This window comes from Rhopalosiphum padi, chromosome 2 (assembly GCF_020882245.1).
Source record: "Rhopalosiphum padi isolate XX-2018 chromosome 2, ASM2088224v1, whole genome shotgun sequence".
NCBI classification, from domain to species: domain Eukaryota; kingdom Metazoa; phylum Arthropoda; class Insecta; order Hemiptera; family Aphididae; genus Rhopalosiphum; species Rhopalosiphum padi.
The window spans coordinates 79,656,398-79,678,541 of record NC_083598.1 but is presented as its reverse complement, the minus strand read 5'-3'; the positions used below and the strand labels follow the sequence as shown (position 1 = coordinate 79,678,541).

The window sequence follows — 22,144 nt, the reverse complement described above, 5'->3', positions numbered from 1 at the left end:
TTGTTTATACCTATATAATTTTTAATTAGTTGGTATTTAAAGTTAATATTGACGAATGGTGGATTTGAGTGATTCAGAGGTATAGCCGTATTATAGGTTACCTACCTCAAGAAATGTTGACACAATACTCCACCGCTCATCACAAATTAAAACACTTAATATAACATTTATAACTACTTATTAAAAATCGATTTTAATGAATCGAAGTAGGTATTCCGAAAAATATTTTTGTTTTTGTAAATATAAAATTAAATTTGTTGCCAATAAAGTAATAACTTAAAAATATTATTGGTAACGCCAAAAAAATTTAAAAATGCAGTTTTTTCAAAATTATTATTTTGCAATGACATCAAATTACGTAAAATGAATAGATAATTTAAAAAAAGTTATAATAAATTAGTAGATTCTAATGGATAACGCTCTATATTTAGACAGCAACTCTCATCAGTGGATAAACAAGGATTAGATTTCAATTATGGAATATAGATAGGTTAAAAGTGTATCATTACAATTGTTAAGATCTCTTTGTGTTATCCTTTTAATATATAGTTTAAATATAGGATGTGTTTATTTTCTAAATCTAGTCGTCCGCAAGTTCATCGATTTTATTTCAGTAGATTACATTAATATACCTAGCTATGTTTTTCATATTGCATATTAATTAATATTATATATTTAAGCCGTTAAACACGATAAAATGCTTTACCTGCCTAATAATAATAGGTACCTAGGTAGTAGGTACATACATAATACATGTCTAATAGACATTTTCATTTTTTCGTCTTTCGATACCTATAATGTAATTAGGAGGGGGAGGGTTAAAATTATTCACACGCACACTTTTAAGAACAAACTCACCTACTTATTATCAGGTTCTCTAAATAAAAGGCTTTTTAGTTATGCTAACTTTCAGAGTTAAAATGGGCAAAATAACTACTGCATACAACTATACAAGGGCACAAGGCTATGGACTATTGCTGTTTTTAGATTTTAAATCAGTTTAAAATTAACTATAGAGTTTTAAATTTAAAAAAGAAAGTTAGTTTAGTAAAATAGTTCACAGAACTGTACCTACCTATAATACTATATTATCCAAATCCAATTATATGTATACTATTTTTAAACTGTTCAAATTTAATAATTGTTACCTTATCTACCTAAAATATGATTATAACCCATAAACAAAAGAGCGATAAGACGATAACAATGAAATTGGAAGTTCTTTTAAGCAAGAATAGTCGATAAGCAGTAAGCATTTATAATTTTGTAAAAATAAAAAAAAAGATCATAATTATTATGCCACTACACTGATCTATAATATAGTTAATTATTATACCTACTTACGAATTATTATAATTAGTTATTTATGTCACGTATGGTTATACAAACGTGTAACGATCTAATTGTCGAACTATATATTTTAATATTTAACTGCAGAGTACCTACTCAACTCAATACATAATATAGTTACCTCGTACCAAGTATAGTATCAGTATATAGTACTATATACATTATACTGATATACATTAATAGGTATAACATCATGAATTCAAACTCAGTATCGATTACAATATTGTTTAGCCCACAAAAGAAGTAGGTACATAAACCAAATTTGAGTCAGTCCTTTTTTTTCTTATCGTTTTAGTCATTTAAAACGTCTGAAAAATCCTGTCGGCGGTGTAAAAATTGTAATTTTATAGGTATAGAATTCAGAGACCTAAACCTGTTATGCAATAGCAGGCGGGATCATAATTCATAGTTATAGGTTTCTGAATAATACTTAAAAGCCATCTGCTATAATAGTGAACTTATTTGACAGAAAGATAATTTTTAAATTGTCCGCATCGACAGTTATAATAATTAGTTTTATCTTTCATCGATGCAATAAATGATTTGCCGCCAATATTACAAATTTATATTCAAAAATTATAACTTATAGATGCACAGTTTTTAGTACCCACAAAGCAAAGATTAAAACATAACAGTCTCACGGCTAAATTCATAATTATTTTACGAAGGATATTGTTTGTAAGTCCGTTATTATAGAATATATTAGATATATCTATAATTTTACAAACATAGACAATAGTCACTGCAGAATCCGCTCCATTATTTTAATAATTAATTGGATATATATTATATAAGATATAACTGAACTGCAGATAGTATATTTAGTATATGTATATTTATATCCATCATTATTCTTATCTTATCTTTGAAATTTCGCTTGCCTTATTTCGCTTGTAATTTCCGTATCAATTCCGGATTAGATATTATAACTAGTGCTAGCTATATGAAGTCACTTTTATTTTAGTAGTGCATCTGTGTGCGTGCATTAATATTACAGGTTGCACGTACATTTATGTATATCAATCAATTTATTATTAGGTATTAATTATTTATTTTTTTATTATTGCGTAATTTAGAGGTATTTAGTTGTATGTATTTTGAAATAATTGTTCATCTAAAAAAAAAATTGATAGGTAAACTCAAATGACAAAAATCTTTATATTTAATACTTTTAAATAAAAATCTTGTCCAACGGTCACAGTCAACAGTGATACTGCAAGAGTTTGATACAATAAAATTATAGTTACCTATATATTATAGTTATATAACGGCCGGTCTTTTATAACTGTGGTCCAGGACTTGCTAGCGGTGTTACCACTCGCTAACAATAAATTTCAATAGTGAAAACAAATCGAACGGCGTCCTGAATAGGCAATTTTGATATACCACTGTTCTGAATTTATTTTTCTGGTATCTCATAATAATAAAATATGATGCTTTTTTTTTAAATGCATTTCAGGAATATTACGATAAACGATAACTGTTATACAGGTAAATTATTTGGCATTTAATAGTTAATACATACAATTTAGTATAGGAATTTCATAAATAATGTTAGTGTTCATATTTTTATGCAACAAAAATATTTGTCAGCGATTAGCGATTGATAATTTTTCATGAAAAAAATTGGCACTTATGATGTGTCATTATGAGGTCAATTGATTTTTGCTGCAAATGATTTAAGTAACAATTTCAAAATGAAGTGCCTTTATTTCAAGACATACAAATATAATAGCACCTCACTGCAACCGCGGTGTTAATAACAGCAATTGTATCCTTCAATTAATTTGGTGCAATGTTAAGTATCGTATTTAAATTGATTGAAAATAAAACGTTCTTTAAAAAGTCGTTAATTAAATTTTAGCAAAAATATGATTTGTTTTAATTATTAAATTTTAACTGTTTCTAGAAGCTTGGTCAAGGATAAGAGAAAGGTTTAATTATTTTCAAGTCTTTCATTAAAAATAATATTCATTGCTCGATAATGACGTAACACATCATTTTTAAATTTACCCGAGTTTCATTGGTTTAAGTTAAGAAACGGTAATTAGTAATTAATGTTAAAATGGTCATATTTTATAAAAACAACAAAAAGAAATTCTCTGCTTCATAAATTAATTCAAGTTCGTTGAGACGTGTTGAGTACCTGTGTATATATAGAATGTTTTATATAACACATGCCTAACAACATCTTCGTTGGAGGGATAATATTAAATAATATATATGATATATATACCGTGTGTTCAATTTTAAAGGTAACAGGAAATATTTCGAACGCATGACCTTTAATTTGATTCGGGTTTTTTTTACAGGGTACAAGACATATAAATACATAATATGTTTTTCATAAATTTTAATTTTTAACTTTTTTTATCTGCGCATGCGCAGTTAAATAAAAATGCCTTAAGTAGAAACCACCATTTTTGACACTAGATTTGGATTGCTCTATTTTTTTCGAGCAACTTTGATCTTTACAGTTTTTTGATATCTTCAAAATTGACATTTTTAAGACAGTCGAAAGTTTTAAATTAGGGGATTTGTAATCATAATAGGTAGTATTATAATAATTTATTTTGATTAAAACTACAAAGTGTATTTATTATTAGATCAAATTTATAAAAAAAATATCATTGGAGTTTATCGATAAATTATACCTACAAATGTGACATTAAGATAGAGCGTTGAAAAATGCGACAATTACAAAATATTACCTGATTTAAAACTTTCGGCTATCTTAAAAATGTCAATTTTGAAGATATCAAAAAACTGTAAAGATCAAAGTTGCTCAAATAGAGCAATCCAAATCCAGTGTCAAAAATGGTGGTTCCTATATAAGAAATTTTTACTTTACTGCGCATGCGCAGATAAAAAAAAGTTAAAAACTTTTTTTTTTTTTTTAACTTTATTTTAAAACATACAATCTGTAATTTAAATTTACAATAAGCATGTATGCGGATATACATTTATTTTTTTGACATGCGACGCTTGAAAAAAAAAAGAAGCCACCCAATAGCAGCACTTTATAACAGAAGTTAGTTTAATTTATAGTTATTAATTAATTTTGGTTTAGATCACGACACCATCTTCTCTTTAATCTACGCGGAGGATTGCCAGGAATGGTGTCAGAGTTTAGTGCTGATATTAAGGGATTAGGGTGGTTGGTTAGTCGTAAACGAAATCGTTTGTATAGTAGCCTTGCAGTTTCATCTACTGTGTTAACTCTTAGGTCGGTATGTAGAGTGTGGTTTGAGACATAGAATAGAGCATTTGTAATTATGCGAAGAGTTATGGACTGAAAGGTTTGGATTTTGTTTATATTGGATTTTTTGGCAGCTCCCCATAACAGGATGCCATATGTCCAAACAGGCATCAATAGAGTTTTATATAAAAGTAGTTTAGTTTTTAAGTTGAGTTTTGAGTGTTTGCCGATTAAGTAAGAGAGGGATTTACGTCTAGAGTTTAAGAGAACTCGTTTGTTTTTAATGTGGTCTGCCCAGGTTAGACGTTGGTCCAGAATTAGGCCTAAATATCGAGAGCTAGTAACTTTTGGGATGACAAGACCATTTAAAGTGATAGGTGGTACAGCTCCTTGTTTTAAGGTAAAGGTTAAATGAGACGATTTAGTGTGATTAATTTTTATTTTCCATTTTGTGTACCAGGACGACATGTGATCTAAATGAGTTTGTAGGTTATAACCAACAGTTAGAGGGTTTTCATGTGAGGTGTAAATAACTTTGTCGTCCGCGAAATCCGCAACAGAAGTATGATGTGTTATGGGTTGGTCTGCCGAGTATAGGATAAACAGAATGGGAGATGAAATGGAGTTAAAAATTTAAATTTATTAAAAACATATGTATTTATATGTCCTGAACCCTGTAAAAAAAACCCGAATTAAATTAAAGGTCATGCGTTTGAAATATTTCCTGTTACCTTTAAAATTGAACACACGGTATACATATATACTGAGTGTTTCTGTCGTTACTGAAATGACTAAGGTCAGTAGTATAAGCGTATTAATTTTGGTGACTCATTGAAGATTTTTTTTGAAAGTTTTTGAGCTTGTCGTTCGTTTTTCACGCTCGAAAAAAAGACATGACATAACGATTTGTATGAGGTCTCTACAAGATAAACAATGGCGAAATGTATTTGTTATCATTTAACATTCATGATTCATTAAGACAGTAGTTTACATAAACAAATGTAAAATAGTCATATTCAATAAATCAATTACAATTTATTATGAAAATCATTTTTTATCTACAAAGTAGTTCAATAAGATTCTTTTTAATTTCGATACACTTAACCTAACCATATATCTACACAATCAACGTTATTGTACTCCGTTATTCAAAATTTAAATAAAAATAAATCGAAAATATTCAATGGCAAGTGTTGGGCTAAGGTTTAATAAAAATAACTAATTACCAATATTATTATTATGTATGGAGAACGGCGAATTCAATATTATTGATAACAATTTAATATTATACTTATAATAAGTACCAAATAAAATGTTTATCTTATCGAGTTAAAATAATTATGTGACTGCGATAACCAAAAACTTGAATTTTAGTATAAAAAACAGTTGATTTCTTTTATCTCTAACTTATGATATTACGTATAAAAGTCACCATATTTTATTAAACACCTAAATGCTAAACCATAATGTAACTTAAATTTATGATAGTAAATTCGATCATTTAAAAATCTGTTAATTCTAATTTTATTATTATTTTATTATTTTTATAACTGTAGAACGTATGACTATTTGAATTAATCATATAATATTAAATAACAAGAAATACATTTCACCACTGTTTATCTTGCAGTGTTCTCGTACAAATCGATGTGTCAAATAATTTTTTTGTTTTAGTTGGTGACTCGAGCGTGAAAAACACATGACAACCGTAAAAACGATGTCACACCACCTCGATTCATAAGAGAATTTTGTAAAAAATATTATTCTAGTGTTTATTTCCACGTTCACGATAATATTGTAAAAATAATTCGAATACATTCAGATTTTGAAGATAGAAACAAAATTTCAAAATTCATTGTACCATTATAGCGAGTACGCTTTGACTTCATTAAATTAACACACATACACACACACACACACACACACACACACACACACACACACTCTATATCTCTCTTTATATATATAATATATCATTACTATTCATTAAACTATTACCTATTATAACAAGTTGTTTATCTGTTCGGAATATTCTAAGTACATTTTATGCAAGATACTTGCATTGTGTTTATCAATACATTTTTTTATTGAATATCATGTACATGCTGGTTTGTGTTTAATAAATTCGTTTTTTTTATAGCCTTTTTATAATGGATATATTATATATGGAAAATGTACTCCACACTACAATGGTTAAAAAGGAAAAGTTTCGTAGTGAACAAAGACACTTTTATATCTTCTCTAAATGGAAACCTTACACAAGTCTTCACAGTTGTCATTTGTATGCAATTTTACGTCTTTCCTTAGCCATCAGGTATGTATAATATTATATCTTAGATCGTGAGTTCATTAAAAGTATCTCGGTGTAGTAAATGAATTATATATTATTTCATTATAATATGTAAGTACTAATTTTTTTTTTATATACGAATCAGTGTTTTACTATAAGCTAATTATATCTCATTTATTAGTTAAATTATTATTTCCGTTGTTTTATTGAAAAATAACCATTGTCATAATATTAGTATATATATTTATCACGATTTTGAACGTCATACAACAACTAAACGCATGTACGCGTTTTATTAGAGTTTATTTTATTATTTTAATTAGGTAGGTATGTATTTATTTGTTAATTAAATTTATTTCTATTATGTACAATTCTGGCGATTTTGCATTTACATTGCCGTAGCTAGCTTTAATTGTACCTTTAGCAAAATACAATTTTAGGCAGATGTGTTTTTTTTTGGCAATTTGGTGGGTTTCGTGTACCAATTAATTAACTTTGTGCTTGTCGGTCGTTTATGTCGCCACTAAGTAGTAGTCTGTAGTAGGTATGACACTGAGTATACATAAATATGTTTTAGTAGTTAATAATATTACTTTAATATTTTATGTTCTTTTCTTCTCTGTATACATGACGATCGTACCGATCCGTTGACGTACCGTTGAACATGCGAAGACTAATTTCTATCATATATTATCAATGATATTTTTAGAATTTTTCAGCAAACTTTTCAGTTTTATGATTGTTATTTAAAAATGTCTAAGCAATATTTGAAAAATTTTAAATCTTCACTAATAAGTAATATTATGTTCTAATTTTTTGGAGTACTTACTGTTATGTATACCTAAATATGTTGACTGTTTACTACATTATAATATTATATTATACCAAGCTCCACCTTATATCGTTTTAAAAAAGTGGTGTTTTACCGTTGTTTTTAATTTTTAAATTTTAAACAATAACCCGAATTATTAATTTGTTAATTTTTGTTAATTTGTACTGAGATTTGCGAGTAGCGGTGCAGATCGAACGAGCAACCGTCAGCCATCTTTAAAGTTTCCATTCGTATATTGAAAATGTTTAAAATATTATGTAATATTTGTTTAACACCATAATAATTAAGAAACAGAAAAACCAATTTTTACAATAAAATTATAATAAGAATTGTATGATGATTTTAATAAAAAAACGGGTATAAATTGAATAGTAAACAATATAAATAATAGTAGGTATTCATCTGAACTTTAATACACAGTAGTTGTTATGTGAAATTTATTAATATTTTGGGATATTTTAAAACATTAAAATTTTTTTAAATAAAATATTGATCATAATTATTTATTAATTAATAATAATTTAGTCCATAAGTTGTAGCTTTAATCATTGATATGAATATTTAGTGCAACGAGTGTCGTGGTCGACAATACTCGAAAATTATTTAAACTAAGATCTTTTTTTCGACTATTTATAGCGAAACCTGTTTTTTCCTAGGAATGGCTTATCGTCGTTAACGATGCAATGATGGTACTATCTTTGTGACTAAATATAAGCATATATTTATAATATAAGTTATAAGTATATGTAGGTATATATATAATAATTGTATTAAAATACTGAAATATTTCACAGATTTGAAATATTTCAAAATTGTATTTCATGAAATTTTAAAACACTAGATATAAGTAGATTAATTGTTACTATAGTTTAATAATTAAATATAAATTAATAGTATATAATTTATTTTTGAACTGTTATATTTAAAGCGATTAGACCATTAGATTTATAATACTATATTTTATATTTATATGTACGTATAATATGATTATATATATATATATATATATATATATTTATTAGTTGTAGAATTAACGTTAAGATCTTTATATGATAAATTTTACATCTGAATTTTGCATATTTTACAATGTCAATAGGTCATGTATAAATAAATGTAACAATGACGTATTAATATAAAGAAGAAAAAAATAAAATGTAATTCACTAACCATATTACTGCGGTGACATCAGAATATTTTGTATAAAGAAAAAAACGAACTTTATTTGAATTTTTCGTATTTGACTTTGACTTTTCATTGATTGTTGGGGACAAGACATCGGTTGGACTTGGAAAAATAATATAGTAGAGAGAAAATAACATCAATGGTTAGGACTTTAGGAGTATATAATAGGATAATATATACTCACATCTAAACATATATTATGTCTATTTCGTTCAAATTGACTCAACTACGATCACCATTGTTAATACTAAAATCGAATGACATCCCGTCTATAATAATGACCACTAAAATAATAATACCTGCCACTGTACCTATACGTTCGAGGTGGTATCGCGTTCAAATTATGCAAAACAACGGACCCGGGGAAGCGCGTACTAAAAGTGCAGTAGGCATGCGGTATCGTGGATAGGTGATTTAGAAACGTACAATTTTCACTACATAAAAATCGATTATTGGTGTATGGATGACTATATCTATTATACAAGTAACTTTAACCCATTAGATATAATCCATCTGTAAAATCCACGTCATATTATATAATATCATAAATCGCAAACAGCTATAGACATAATCTTACACTATATTAAATAATCGTATTAATAATAATAAGCAAACGGAAGTTTTACGTGTGTAAAATCACACACAATATAATATTATTATTATGTTAGATTATTATTATTATTATATAATTATAATTTGGCACTGTAAGAAAAACAAATCATAAATAAATCTTCGGTCTGTTTTCTTTATTGTTGTAATTTATTTCTTAATGTTTTTAATAATACGTTTCTGCGAGTTGCGTGTAGATTCTGATTTTTATAAAATATTATGCATGACTGTAAATGTTTCATAGGTGGAGATTCGATTGGATTTCAGGAGAGCTTATTTTATTTTATATTTTTGAACAAATCATTCATTTAAAAAGGCAAACAAATACGCGAACTATTATTTTTCAAATGCCTGTGTTCCCTTTCTTATTATAGGTATATTACCGATTGGCGATTGGTTGTATTATGCAATCAACCGTGATGATTGACATTGATACATACAACACGTCATTATTTTAATGAAAGTTAACAATGATCAAATACATTATAATATTTCAATAACAACAAAAACACCAAAAAACATGTTGAACCGTTTAGTTGTTTTCGAATATTTTTGATAAAATAAATCATTTTCATTTCCAGGACGAGACGGGTCGGGAAGTCGGGCCGTAGCTACGATTACTATATAATATTATATTTTAACAGAATAACAGATCGTTCCCGTATTATATGTCGTAAAATAACAATATTTGTCAAACGTTAAAATCAAAAAAAAAAAAAAATTGTATCGGTAAGCTAAGTCTCCGTGATCCCCTCCCCCCCAAAAAAATAATCTCCACCTATAATACGTTTACGACTGTTCGTTTGTATATATATGTATGTCTGTGTGTTTGTGTTTGTGTGTGTGTGTGTTTGGGCGAAAATTTGTTATTTCTCTTAGTTGTTGATGTCAGCGGCGGCGACGTCGTCGGCCAATTGTAGCGTTTCCGCGTAATCCGTACCGGCAGCGGCGTCATAGTCGCGGTCAGCCCTTTTTCCCAGCCCGAAACCGTACTGCAGACGAGCCCGCCTGACGGCCGGGTGCCAGATGGGCGCCGCGTCGTCGCCTTCACCGTCGCCGTCTTCCCATTCCGCCCCCGCACCTCGTTTGCCCAGACCGAAGGCGAACCGCTGGCCGTGACCCATATCGTCCGCCGTCCTCTTCCTCTCCTCCGACAAGTCGTTGTACGTGTAGTCCGAATCCCGATCGTCCACATTTAAGAATGACGGGTGCGACACCTGTTGACCACATATAATATCAGACACGGCCACGGTATATAATGATAATATAGTCACATTATATTAAATGGTTACCTATAATACCTGGCTATATATATATACATATATACAGAGTGTAACAGGACTATTTAGCAAATATAGTAATATTTGTAATGGAAGTTTGTCAAATAGTCTTGTTACACCTTATATATATATATATATATATATATATATGTATATGATACAATTTTAAATAGCCTTACGTTATAAATATTATGATAATATAAGATATTATTATTATTCGAATTCGACCGGGTCCGGATTGATTCCACTGACGAAGGCTTAGAGATGAAAAAATAAAAATAAAGTTAGGTGGGGGAGGGGGTGAAGCGATGATTTGCCTGACGCGTTATACCTATGCCCACGTATTTAATAATACCGCGATAAAGATTTGAAACTTTTCATTTGATCTACTCGAGATCGATTCTTTCACATTTTTATTTTATATTTTTAAGTCACATCAAAGAGAATAGAAAAAAAATTTTAAATCTGACAATGTAACCTTAGACATAAAATACCAAAGACGTGAGAAAGTCGACTTCGAGTAGGTACACTGCGACAAATCCAAATCTGTTCTCAGAATTCTTATCCCATATACTCGCATCATTAGATCAATCGTATCTCTAGCTACCCCCTACTACCTTCTCCTTAAACCGGGTTTGTATTCATTATTTAGAATAATATTATTGTCGTTCTATATGTATAATAATGTCTGTAGCTGCTATATAGTTTGGTTTTTATAATAATATATTCATTGTATTCCTTCTTTTCGGTCTCGTATTCGTCGTATATTTTGTTTATTTTTACTTGTAAATCATTGTACACAAGTACATTGCATTTGTATTCAAAATTGTTTTTCAGTTTTTCGTAAGTACGCAAATATAATGAAAATGAATAATGAAGTGGTCACGATTAACAACCAATATTATAAACACCTTGTACCAAAAAATAAAAAAATAAAATCAGTTATGATGTAAATAGGTAGTTAGTTTAGTTTTTAATCCCAAATTATACAGAATAGTGTGGGTGAAAACGGAGTTCTGATGTAATTATTAACTAAATAATATACTAATACATTATAGTGGCACTAGTGGCAGGGCGTCACTCTATGATGATAAAAACGTCCATAAAAGTACGATGCACGTTATATTATATGCTGTTATAAAATATGGTATATCGTGGTATTCGTGCTGAAAGGCCACTGCATCAAAGTAAGTTATTACTTATTACGTACTATATTATAGAGTTATGACGGCCTTTAATACAACATATGTCTAATACTAAATTATGTTTGTATATACATTATACAGTCTGTCAGTATGTAGTTTTAGTGATTTAATATTTGTGCTCCTTAATAAATTTACTATAAATGAAATTTGTAATAAATTAAACCGTAATTATTATTAATATTAATTATCAATAAATTTTCAAGAGTTGTATGATTAAATTATATTATATTTTTATTTATTTTATTTTCAGCTGCAAATTAATGGTCGAACGATTAAGGTGTAAAATTACTACCGCAAAACATTTAATTGAAATTTTAATCAAAAAACGATTCAATTTTCTCTTCCTGTCACTTTTAAGATCCACAAAACTAATTAATTCAACGAAAAGCGTTTCAAATATAATTGTAGAAATAAAAATAACTCAAACATTACATTTTATCTTATTTAAAAAAAAATGATAGGTTAAACATTTTAATTAACTTTGGTTAAAGTAAACCTATTTTTATTCTGTTATACCAACTTAAATTATTTTCAAAGCATTATACGTTTTACTGGATCCACGCATAGAACATATTCGATGACAATGAAGTCATCATATTAGTCTAAATAAGCTCGTATAAACTACATTGAGATATCTAATAACATATCAAATTATGTAAAAAACGTTAGTAAAAAAATGAAAAATAAAATGTAGAAATCTTGTTATTAATGTTTTTAGTACATATTTACCAGAAAATACCTATATGTTATAACGACTAACGAGTAATGTTTATTAAGGTAAAAGATCAATTGTGATTATCGACCAGTATTATAAGTATCATGCACATTGTACAGTTTATGTATATCGTGGTCACAATGATAATTGAACTAGTTAGCATACTTTTATTAAACGTTCTCATTTGTTAATGCATAAATTAGTAAAAAAATTCACCCTTTGCCCAACCTAAAAAATGTAAATAAACTAATTTGTTTTGTTGAATAATTTTAACTATACGAGTAAATTAATTTTTTTTACAGTGTTATACCTACAGCCTATAGGTGATACATCGTTTGAATCAGGACACTATGTATGTCATTCGAATTTTTATATAACTGAAAATAATCATTGACGGCTATCAAATTTGTATTTTGATATTGACGAACAGTTGTAAAAAAATAAAAAAAATAAATGAAATACCTATTTATTATTTATAAATTTGGTATTTTTCCGATTACAGTTTAAAATGCATTTAATTCAAAGTTTTTGTATCTCTTCGAATTTACTCATTTATCATATAATTTAAAGGTTTTAGAAATCCATTTTTATATATTATAATACTGACTAAGTTAAGATTAAAAACAAAATCGCACAAATCAAATAAGTTCAGTTTTTGAAAATAAAATTTAAGACGCATATAGGTATTCATAATTTTTCCTGTGTTATTAAACGATCATTGGGGTCATCCACTCTTTTGTTTATTTCATGCCAAATTAATAAATCTATAATGTATTGTATTTCATATTAAAAAAAAAGAAGCTATTTACAATGTCTTATGATCTCACCCGTTTTCCGAGTCCAAAACTGTATTGTGGCGAAGCCCGCCGTCCCAGACCAAAACTATAGAAGGTTGGCGAAGCCCGTTTTCCTAAGCCGAATTCGTACTGCTTAAGTGCAGCCCGTTTACCCAGACCGAATCCGTACTGCTTTGACGCTGACCTTTTGCCCAACCCGAACTCATACTGCCGGTAAAGGCGTTTGCCCAGTCCAAATCCGTATTGCTTGTGCGCACGCTTGGCCAAATAGCCCAACGGACCCAGTGGATCATTGAAATAACTCTCTGCCGGAGACGTCATATGCATTGTCTGATGATCGCCGGCGTCCACCATTGTTTGCATGATATCGGATTGTTGCTGTTGCTGCGCCTGTTGACTTTTAATCCCCACTTTGTCCTCGTGTCCTGTGATAGCATCCGTCCATACCGCTGTTGCGATTACTAAAATCCACATGCAACAACTATGATGCATTTTGTCCTAAAAAAAAAAAAATTATAATTTAAATTCAATTCTTGATTCTATAGTTTGACTTCAATAATATTAGTTTTATTTTTAACACGTTGATGGACTACAGTTCGTAAAAAAAAAAAAATAATATAAAATAAAATATGAATTATGCATAATTAATTTCAGTTGAATTATTTTATACTGGATTAAAAATTAACTTGCTAATTAACTATTTGTATTAACACATGGGGGACGGGGTGGCCGAGCGGTCTAATTCGTCGGCTGCGGAGCAGCTGGATCCGGTTCGATCCTCGGCCACTGGGCGGCATTTTTCTCCGGGTAAGTCACGGTGTCCGGAGAACAAGTGCTTGCCATCCCCCCACCCCGGGGCATGGCAGAAACCTACGGGTGCCCCATTAAAAATTCTGCCAATCAGGCGCCGGGCTTACTCCCGAACTACATACGCCATACGAAAAAAAAAAAAAAAAATTAACACATAGGTTTTTAGTATTTAACGTTTAAATAAAAAAGAAACCATACATTTATTTGAATTCTTAAAAGATTTATTATAATTGATAGGTAATAATGTTTAATTATTCAGCACGAGATTCTAAAACGTATGAAAATATCTAGGTTATACATTCATAATATTGTTACATATACCAAAAAAATTATGCAATTTAGAATGCGATATAAATAAATAATTATACAGATATAAGAAATGAAGAAATGATATATTCTAATGCAAAATCAGTAATCATTATTATAATCAAAATATGTTGATCATTTCATATTGTATTATTGATAATGATTTCATTAATATACTAGTATATTAGATTATGTTATGTCAGGTTAGTTTTAATATGCTTAGTGATTTTTAAATGTATAAGACTATAAGCTAATAAGTGTTTTGTTTAATCAAATAAGTATCTTTAGATAATGCATATTTATACTAACGTTTAAAATTGAGTTTCTGTCTAAAATATATATAAATTTATTCAATATAATTTTTTTTTTACTTTTGGAATTTTATTTTAATAAAATTATTAAAAAAGTTTTATTTTTACTTTAACATACTTTTTTCAAGTTATTTATATAACCATTTTCCTATTGAAATAGATACATTTTGCAAATAAATAAAAAGAAAATTATCGACTGTAAATAGAATAATATTCTAGTATATGTATTATTAGTCTGCTTATGCAGATATATACATATTATAAAATATTTTCTTGCACTATAAAAAACTCTAAGTTTTTTTTATTGTTAATCGGAAGAACATAAAGTGTTATTCACTATTGAAGTTTTAAGTTTATTATTAAACGATTAAATGAAAGGGAATATTTATAAATCTCATATTTTGTATAGTTTTTTCGTTGGTTTTTAAAATAAAATGTATAATGAGAAAAAATCTTTAAAAAATGTATTCATGCCATAGTTTTAGAATTCGTTATTTTTACCAAAGTGTTTCCATTATTATTCCGCCCATAACCCATTTTATATGTATTTTAGTCGTTGAATAAAAAATATCTTTTATATGTGTGGTGTATAGCTTAAAAGAAAATGTTTTCAGCGAGGAAAAATGTACATAAAAATTTCTGTTAAAAAGAGGGTTATCTTGATAATTTTATTACACACAAGTTTAAAAGATAATTTACACAATTTCGTTTAATTTTGGATTTGGGTTACTTAAGTTGAAATTATAATGATACTTAAACATATGGTAAAAATATACAATATAATTTAAGAATTAATTAATTAATTTCAATCATTAATGAATTATAATATTATTTCATATTTAATTAATTTTAATAAGAATATGAGTATATTTCACTGTATGATTCTTGTTTTTATTGTACTTACCTATTATAATTGAAATAAATTAAATAAATTATTTATATTGTAAAATTTTATAATAATTTTTACATACTAGTAACATTCTACAATCGTTTTAACTAAAATGTTTTGCTTTGTAACCAATACATTTACCATGTCGAAAAGTTAAAATGTTTATAAGTAAAAAAAATCATCACATTTTTCATTATTACGAAGAAAACGTAATAGTGTTTATTTTTTATGGCTATAAGGCCATTGAATTTGTGATGTTTATATTGGAAATTATTATCAGTCGACAAACAGAACCCGTTGAATAGGAGAAGACAATGAAGTTTCATTAGTTCTTTATTGTTATCGGTCCGGAAAATAATGCTTATATGGAAAATGGTCCCTTGGGGGTGTTTAAACAGGCGAACAGAATAAATTAACTTTGCTACGACTATCCACCACGGTAGAAATTAATTATAGTCATCGCTAAATGCTGCGATGTCCTTATCACTTGTTGACATTAATTTTGATATTGTCGAACATCTTACGGCGGATAGCGTTAAAAATCGCGGAAAAAAAGTGAATGTATAGGTGGCTCATATTATGTGCAGTTGGCGAATATGTTTTTCCCGAGAGGGAGTAGCAAAAACATGTTTTTTCTTGATGCCAGACGGATAAATGATGAGGTGTCGTATAAAAATAATGTACATGTATATATATAAAGCCACTACCGCAAAGTCATATTATTTTTTGGTTACTCGACATGAGTAATAAACAAGAGAAAAAAATAACACAGTAGAAAACTACACGACAATTGAAATGATAAGTTTGAAAATAGACCATAAAATACAAACTTACGGTGTATGTTTCAGTTAGATCGAAACGATTTGCTTTCGGGGAAAGTGCAAATACGACATTTGTATATTTTGTACTGATTTCTTGATGATTTTTTTTCTTGTCAAACAGCTTTGATAAACTACGTATAATGTACATGCGATATATGTCAAACAGAATTCATATAACCACTAGCAATTTATCAATATGTTTTATTAATATTATTTTAACATTAATACTAATGACAATATCAAATAATTGAATGACAATATTAGCAACCAGTACTATATTGGTGAATACTTTAACTGATTAATATTTACTATAATACTTGTCTATACTCATATTCATAATATGTTAATAAACATAAATTATTATAATTTAATATTATGTTTACGGTAGATTTTATTTTATATAATTTAATCTAATAACTAATATTTTCACTCACATTTGTTAAATTTTAAAATAGTTTGCTTTTGTTTTTTGTTTTTAGTATATTACTGATTTCTGCGGTTGGCATCAAAGCGCCAATTAGGTACGTCGGTTCTTTTTTATAATTTAGTAAGAACGTTTAAATAATATACATCGTTAAGACAATGTCAACCGAAATAATTGGTGAGGTGATAAGGGTATAACTGGTAAAAGTAGTTACGGCATCCTTTAGGTACATACAGAAAGGAAATATGCATTTATTATGTCACAGTGAATTTGTATTATATATTGTACTCATAGTATTGCAAGATCTTAGTTTCATAATATAAATTTACCAGCATTTTCAACCATTAAATAATATTAATATTAAATTGTTACATTATAATATTATTAGTTTAATATATAAGAGGTAAGAGTATTATTTTGTTATTTGTTTATTTCAATTATGTACATACATTTAGAATAATATAATTTCTACAAAAAATTATTGAAAATGCTGTGGAATTAAATAATTTATAAGTATATTTTTTATACATTAAGCTGTAAAATGAAAATTGAAGCAGAATGCGTGTAAGTAAGTTGTCATTAAAATTATTTATTTATATGACTGTCCCCATATGGAACTATGGATAATGGAATCAGTGATCTACAGTGAAAGATTAGATAAAAATTTGTTGACTAATATTTTGAAATGCATGTTCACTTTATTTCATAAATTATGTCTTAAGCTAATATTAAAGTACATTCTACGCGACACATTGAATGTAAGAAATCAATTTTTATGTTTTGTTAAATTTGTATCATAAAAAATAGTTATTTTAAATAGGCGAATACCTAGCTTATATTTTATGATAATAATATTATATACAACTACCAAACTGTAAATAATATGTTTTATAATTATTATAGATGAGATAAGAGGTTTTAGGTTTAAATATTTAGACATTTTTGACGGACTTAATATATACATGAATATATTTTGTCAACTATAAAAATTAAAACATTTATTTCAAAAATATTCAATTGAGGAGTTTTATTAAACTAAAAAGTTGTATAATATTGCTTAACGTATTGTTTACATTTTGTATCACTATTGTTAATATTTAAAGTACCTACCTACAATTTTATTATACTGTTTTAAAACTTTTCTGATTATCTGTTAGAATTAACCAAAACCATAATCAGAGATATTGTGAAGTTTTGTCTCAACCAAGGCAAAAGTTATAACATTTGGAAAGGATTTATCTTCAATACGTCATTATGGTTGATTGGTCTACACCATCATTGAAGCGAAACAATCACTGAACAAAACGTGCAAATCCAAGATAAACACAATACGATGGAAATCGCAAGTCATATTTATTTTTTTATTGTTCATCATTTTTGATAGACGTTATTCAACCATTAACAAGTTTCAAAAAACGCGGCTACACAATTACGTAAATTTAAAATTTAAAATTTAAATTATCTTTGTTTAAAATCGAGATTGAATAATAGGCACCAATAATTCAATATTTATCTGTTAAATAAAAAAAATTTGAATCTTAGCATAATATAAAATTAACTTTATTTTTTCTACGTAGATAAATATTATTACATAAAATATAATTTGTTATTCGTGTTAAGGATATTGTTAACGGTACTATATACTGCTTTATATATACTTATAAATCATTAATAATTCAAAGGTATTATAAATTATTTATCCAAATAAGCACCCTAATATTTGGTTTCATGTTAATCTCCTATTTAATAATTAATCGAAACCTAAAATGTCTTAAATTAAAATTTGGTTTTATATTATATTTATGACTTATTTACGAAATACTACATTCTTACTTTTACAGATCTTATTTATCGATACCTAAATAGGGTATAATGGGTACATAAAGTGTGATGGCATAATATTTGCCTAATCAAATATATTATATTAACCTACCAGTGTTTACATGATATATTCTATATACTATTAAGCTATTAATATATAGTTTTATAGTCAGAGAGGTGTTTGAGAGTTGGATGAAAACTGATTTTAAAAGGAGCACGAATTAAAAATGAAATCAATAATTTGTAATGGAATTTTGATCTAAAGTTTTTCTTCGTCATGTAAGAAAAAGTAAATAATAATAAAATTATCATTGATGATTTTATTTCTTATTAGTTTAATAATAAAGTTTTCCTTTTTAAAAATGGACTGTAGTTAGATCGTTGTTTATGTGTTTGTTATTATAATATACATTATACTAAAAATCAAACTTTAACAAAATAAAATTGAGTAGTATTAAAAAACTTTTATAATACTTTAATTTATTATATATTTTTATTAGACGTAATTTTTACTATATTACATTATATTATTTATTTTGAAATTCGTGTATAAAGCTCCTATCACACCTATACTTATTTCAATGGTATTTAGGCATATGTAACAACAATTAAGCGATCTATTTAATAATTTTAGTTAATATCTGATTTACATTGTTTATAACTTATAAAATAAATACGAAATATTATTTGTGTATCATTACCAGCTATTATTTATAAATTTATTTAAATCGAAACCAAACTCGAAAAAACTGTTTTAATCAACGTTCAATCCCACACGACTGCCAAAGAAGTATTAAAAAGAAGAGTTTTATGGTAAACATAATTTTATGTTTTTTTCGCCACAATTTTTATCAGACAACACATAAACGAGAAATTGAAATGTTAATCTGACGAAAAACGTTTACACTGAAATAATTTATGGCCTTACTGATGGCCTGTGAAAAACGCCTCCTCGTTACGTTCTCTGCTTTTTCCAGCAGCATAAAACTCTCATTTTAAATCTCACAAAATCGCTTTTTTTACTAAACAATTTAAAGAGGCAGACGAAAAATGTTCTTAATATTATATGTTTGATGTATATATTAATTATTATTTTAGACTGTGTAGTCGTTTTTTGCATTACTCTTATTATTTGTAATTACCTCTTATTGTAATATATTGAACACCCGAAAAATATCGATGTGGAATGTATGCAATTTTTATTAAATAATTAATTATATTCAAAAAACATACAATACATTTTAATATTTAAGTTGGAATAAAAACAATTTTTAAACATTGAAATTGTCATTAGCAAATTATACTCATTAGTTAAAATGAATATATTTTTTTTATAAAGTCTTAGTAAATTTCGAATTAGAATATTGAATATGAGTTACTTTAAAAGTAAATACTGAAAGATATTGTAGTATTAATTAGTTATTTTTTAATCATGGTAATTGCATATTTATATGTTTAAGTGAAAAAATATCAGGGAAAATATATTACATTAAAAATTGAAATTAAAACTAACAAACAACTGCAAGTATTTTATTTGAATGGTACACAAATGGTAATAATATGGGTTTTAAATATAAATATCAAGTATCTTATCAATATTCACCTTATTAGTTGTTTTAATGTGCATTATTTTTAATTTTAGATAATAAATTGGTAATTAAAAAATAAGAAAATAAGTAATCACTATGATCGAGTTGACCTTATTGTTAAATAAGACCTATGATAAACCATTGTATACGAAAAATGATTCTGAAGACGGCCTCTGTCAGTCTAAATACAAAAGTACCTAAATGTTATGATACATATATTTTATAATGCTACTAAAATGATTTATTTAAATATTAGTGAAACAGTATAAGTTGGATTAATTATTTTACTAAGAACATTATATTTGAAAATGTCATTGCATATATAAAATATAATATAATATTATATGTAAAATAACTAAAACCGTTAGTCTTGGTTTTTAATATATATTTTCCTTGTGGTATCATAATTGAGGTGGGAACCACGATAGTATGTATTACTTTTCACCACAGTTTAAATGGTTTCTTATACAATAACAACAAGAAAATTATATAAAATCATTTCCATGACAATACATGATGAGTCTCTTACAACTATAAAATAAAAATGGATCTGACGTAATCTTCGTCAAGCCCGCGGCGCCTTAATTTTAATATTTTATTTCGTCCAAATTATTAACATATGTAGCAAAGATATTTTATCGAAAATTATTGATATAAGTTCAAAATTTTCAACTGGCCATAAATAGTTCAATATGAGTTAAAATAATTAGAAAATTTTATCACGAATAAGAAATAATAATATAAGCATTTTGTGAAACTTTGAAGTATCTATATACTATTATTCGTTTTTTAGTAACACCATAAAACAATATCGGGTTTGCGAATACTGGTTTCCCACTAAAATTTCAGTTTTTCCTACTTTTTTCTCGGTTATTTTTAAAAGAACGTATAAAGAATTTTTACTTTTGAATCCCAAAGTGCCAATTGAATCTAATTTGTTACCAGAAACAACACATTCGAAAATCAAATCATTTTACTACGCAAAAAATGTCTCAAGATTATATAAAAATAAATAAATTTATTGCTTCACTCAAAATCTCTAATTGTACTAAAAATACATATTAAGATAGCTAGATTAAATCATGTTTTCATAAATGAAAAAAATGGTTATAAAATTGGAACAACTATGGTACCTATTTTATTTAAATTAGTAAAATTGTATACTATTTACATATATTTTTTTATGACCAACTCGTTTATTATATGTAATAATTAAAACTGTATCGTCTGCATCAAACTCCATAAAAATGATAGATAATTTCGATTTTTTTGTACGCGTAACAATAATAATTTTAAATAATTAGGTACTACAAGGTAATTAATACTTCCACCCAATTTTTTAAACTAATATTTTTTAACTAGTAGATAGGTAGACGTTTTTGAATACTGAACTTAATTTTGAGTTATAATTAAATGCATTCAACATAACAACGGACAATTAATAAATGATTTATCAAATTCATAAAATCCGTTATAAATAGCAATTGATTTCGAAAATTTTTCAAAGTATTCTGTATTATCTAGATCGTTTAATACATCTTTTGGTTTCACCTAATTAGTCAGCCCACACTTACTTATCTTAAATAATACCTATGTTAAATTATTCGACTTTTTGATAGAATTATTGTCTATACATTTTAAACTATGAATAAAAAAAAATAAATATGTATATATATATATTATATTATATTATAAAATGTTTGTTCGATATTGC

At 27.0% G+C, this 22,144-nt stretch overlaps 1 protein-coding gene across 1 annotated transcript in view; it reads right to left on the bottom strand.

Moving 5' to 3' along the window:
* Positions 1–9,578: 9,578 nt before the first annotated feature.
* The window catches only part of LOC132921441 (allatostatins), a 30,282-nt gene continuing 17,716 nt past the window's right edge, over positions 9,579–22,144 (bottom strand). The window contains exons 2-3 of the mRNA XM_060984479.1: positions 13,490–13,957; positions 9,579–10,679 (exon numbers count right to left, since the gene is read on the bottom strand). Coding sequence (XP_060840462.1) covers positions 10,338–10,679; positions 13,490–13,951 — 804 coding nt within the window. The 5' untranslated portion in view covers positions 13,952–13,957 and the 3' untranslated portion in view covers positions 9,579–10,337. The remainder of the gene's footprint in view (positions 10,680–13,489; positions 13,958–22,144) is intronic.